At 34.9% G+C, this 1,668-nt stretch overlaps 1 protein-coding gene across 1 annotated transcript in view; it reads left to right on the forward strand.

The window, feature by feature from the left end:
* Positions 1–1,668, forward strand: part of LOC103373143 (disintegrin and metalloproteinase domain-containing protein 11-like) — a 32,504-nt gene that overhangs the window by 13,886 nt on the left and 16,950 nt on the right. Inside the window, exons 10-12 of the mRNA XM_008302962.1 lie at positions 1,027–1,098; positions 1,284–1,450; positions 1,542–1,626. Of these exons, the coding sequence (XP_008301184.1) occupies positions 1,027–1,098; positions 1,284–1,450; positions 1,542–1,626 (324 nt within the window). The remainder of the gene's footprint in view (positions 1–1,026; positions 1,099–1,283; positions 1,451–1,541; positions 1,627–1,668) is intronic.

Here is a 1,668-nt window from a genome sequence, read left to right on the forward strand (position 1 = left end):
CTGATATCATACACTGAAGAAAAAAAGCTAAATTAATAAATAAATAAGGTAGTGAGGGTGCTAGAAAAAAAAAAACATTAATATGGCGGTATTCTGTAATGAACAAAAAGTGTAAAAATTGTGGAAATTACAGCAAATATCTGTTAAATAATATTTCTGCGGATTTAAATAGAATAAAAAATTGTTTTAAAAAAGTTCTGGCCGCATGTTGTTAAAAAAAACAACTACGATTTATGAAAATACAGATTTTTATTGTGAACATTGTTTACAGTTTAGACCTGTTTTGTTTCTTGTTTTTATTTTGTTGTTGTTTTTGCAGTTTACATATTAGACTGTAGTTTTTTTCCTGTATTTTTTACAAGATATTATCTGTAATAGGAAAAATCTGTGAAAAAAAATCTGTAAAATAATAAATTACACAAATAATAATGAAAGTAAAAAAATAATATCTCTAATATACATATTTATTCTTTCAAATTATGTCAACTCTCTGTACGTATATAGTATATATGTTGTGTATAATATTTTGTGCTGATTACCATTTATAAAATCACAGATTTTTGATGTAGACACTATTTACAGTTTTGCCCTGTTTTTGTTTTTTGTTGGTTTTATTTTTTCTTTTACAGACAGCATGTAAATTAATACTTTTTTTCTGTGATTTTACTAGATATTAGCTGTAATTTAGCAAAACTGGGAAAACAGTAAAATAAAAGTAAATTGTTATAAAATTAGTCTTTTCACACTTTCAGTTTTTGTCTGTATTTTTTATTTTTTTTGGTTAATCACTGATGAACAAACACAGAAAACCGCTCTCAGGTTACGATGATTTAACTGAAACACTCACCAACAGAACGGTGATGCGAGAAAAGCCAGTATCCATGGAGATAAATTCCATTCCTTTAAACGTATGTCAGCGAGGTTCCGTACAAATGTGTGTGTGTATTTATATATATCTAAGTATAAATGTGTTTATGTGTAAATGTGATGCATCTCTGAAGCATCTCTGCATCTTTGTCTCTGCAGTTTGTGCAGCTGCGCAGCTCGAGCAGCCAAACCAAGAACTTTGCCAAAGCTGTGGTCAACACTGCAGATACGGTGAGTGTTGGTGGGAAAATCATCCGTCTCCTGCTAAACTCTGGACTCACACGCTGCCACTCGTACAGTGTTGTGTTGTGTTGTGTTGTGTTCTCATCTCCACATTTGGAGGTGATTAATTCCAGATATTCCTTCACGTGTCACGCCAACAAAGCAGCACTGACGGGCATTTTGTGGTTCCCCAGATCTATCAGGAACAGCTGAACACGAGGATCGTGCTGGTTGCCATGGAGACCTGGAACTCTAAAAATATGATGCCGGTAGTGGAGGACCCATTGATAACGCTGCAGAACTTCATGAAGTACAGGAAGGACAACATCCGAGAGCAGAGCGATGTCGTCCACCTTTTCTCGTAAGAAAACCAGAAAAGAAAAAAAAAAAAGATATTTGGATTCACGTTGAGAGTTTTTATTTTTAATTTTTGGCGTTTTGTGCATCTTCAGAGGGCGAACGTTTCACAGCAGCCGCAGTGGGACGGCGTATACAGGTGGAGTTTGTTCTCCAACAAGAGGAGGAGGAATCAATGAGGTGAGGCGACACCTGGACAGGGAACATCACATTCAGCTGTCT

The sequence above is a fragment of the Stegastes partitus genome, unplaced genomic scaffold, assembly GCF_000690725.1.
Source record: "Stegastes partitus isolate 25-593 unplaced genomic scaffold, Stegastes_partitus-1.0.2 Scaffold1913, whole genome shotgun sequence".
NCBI classification, from domain to species: domain Eukaryota; kingdom Metazoa; phylum Chordata; class Actinopteri; family Pomacentridae; genus Stegastes; species Stegastes partitus.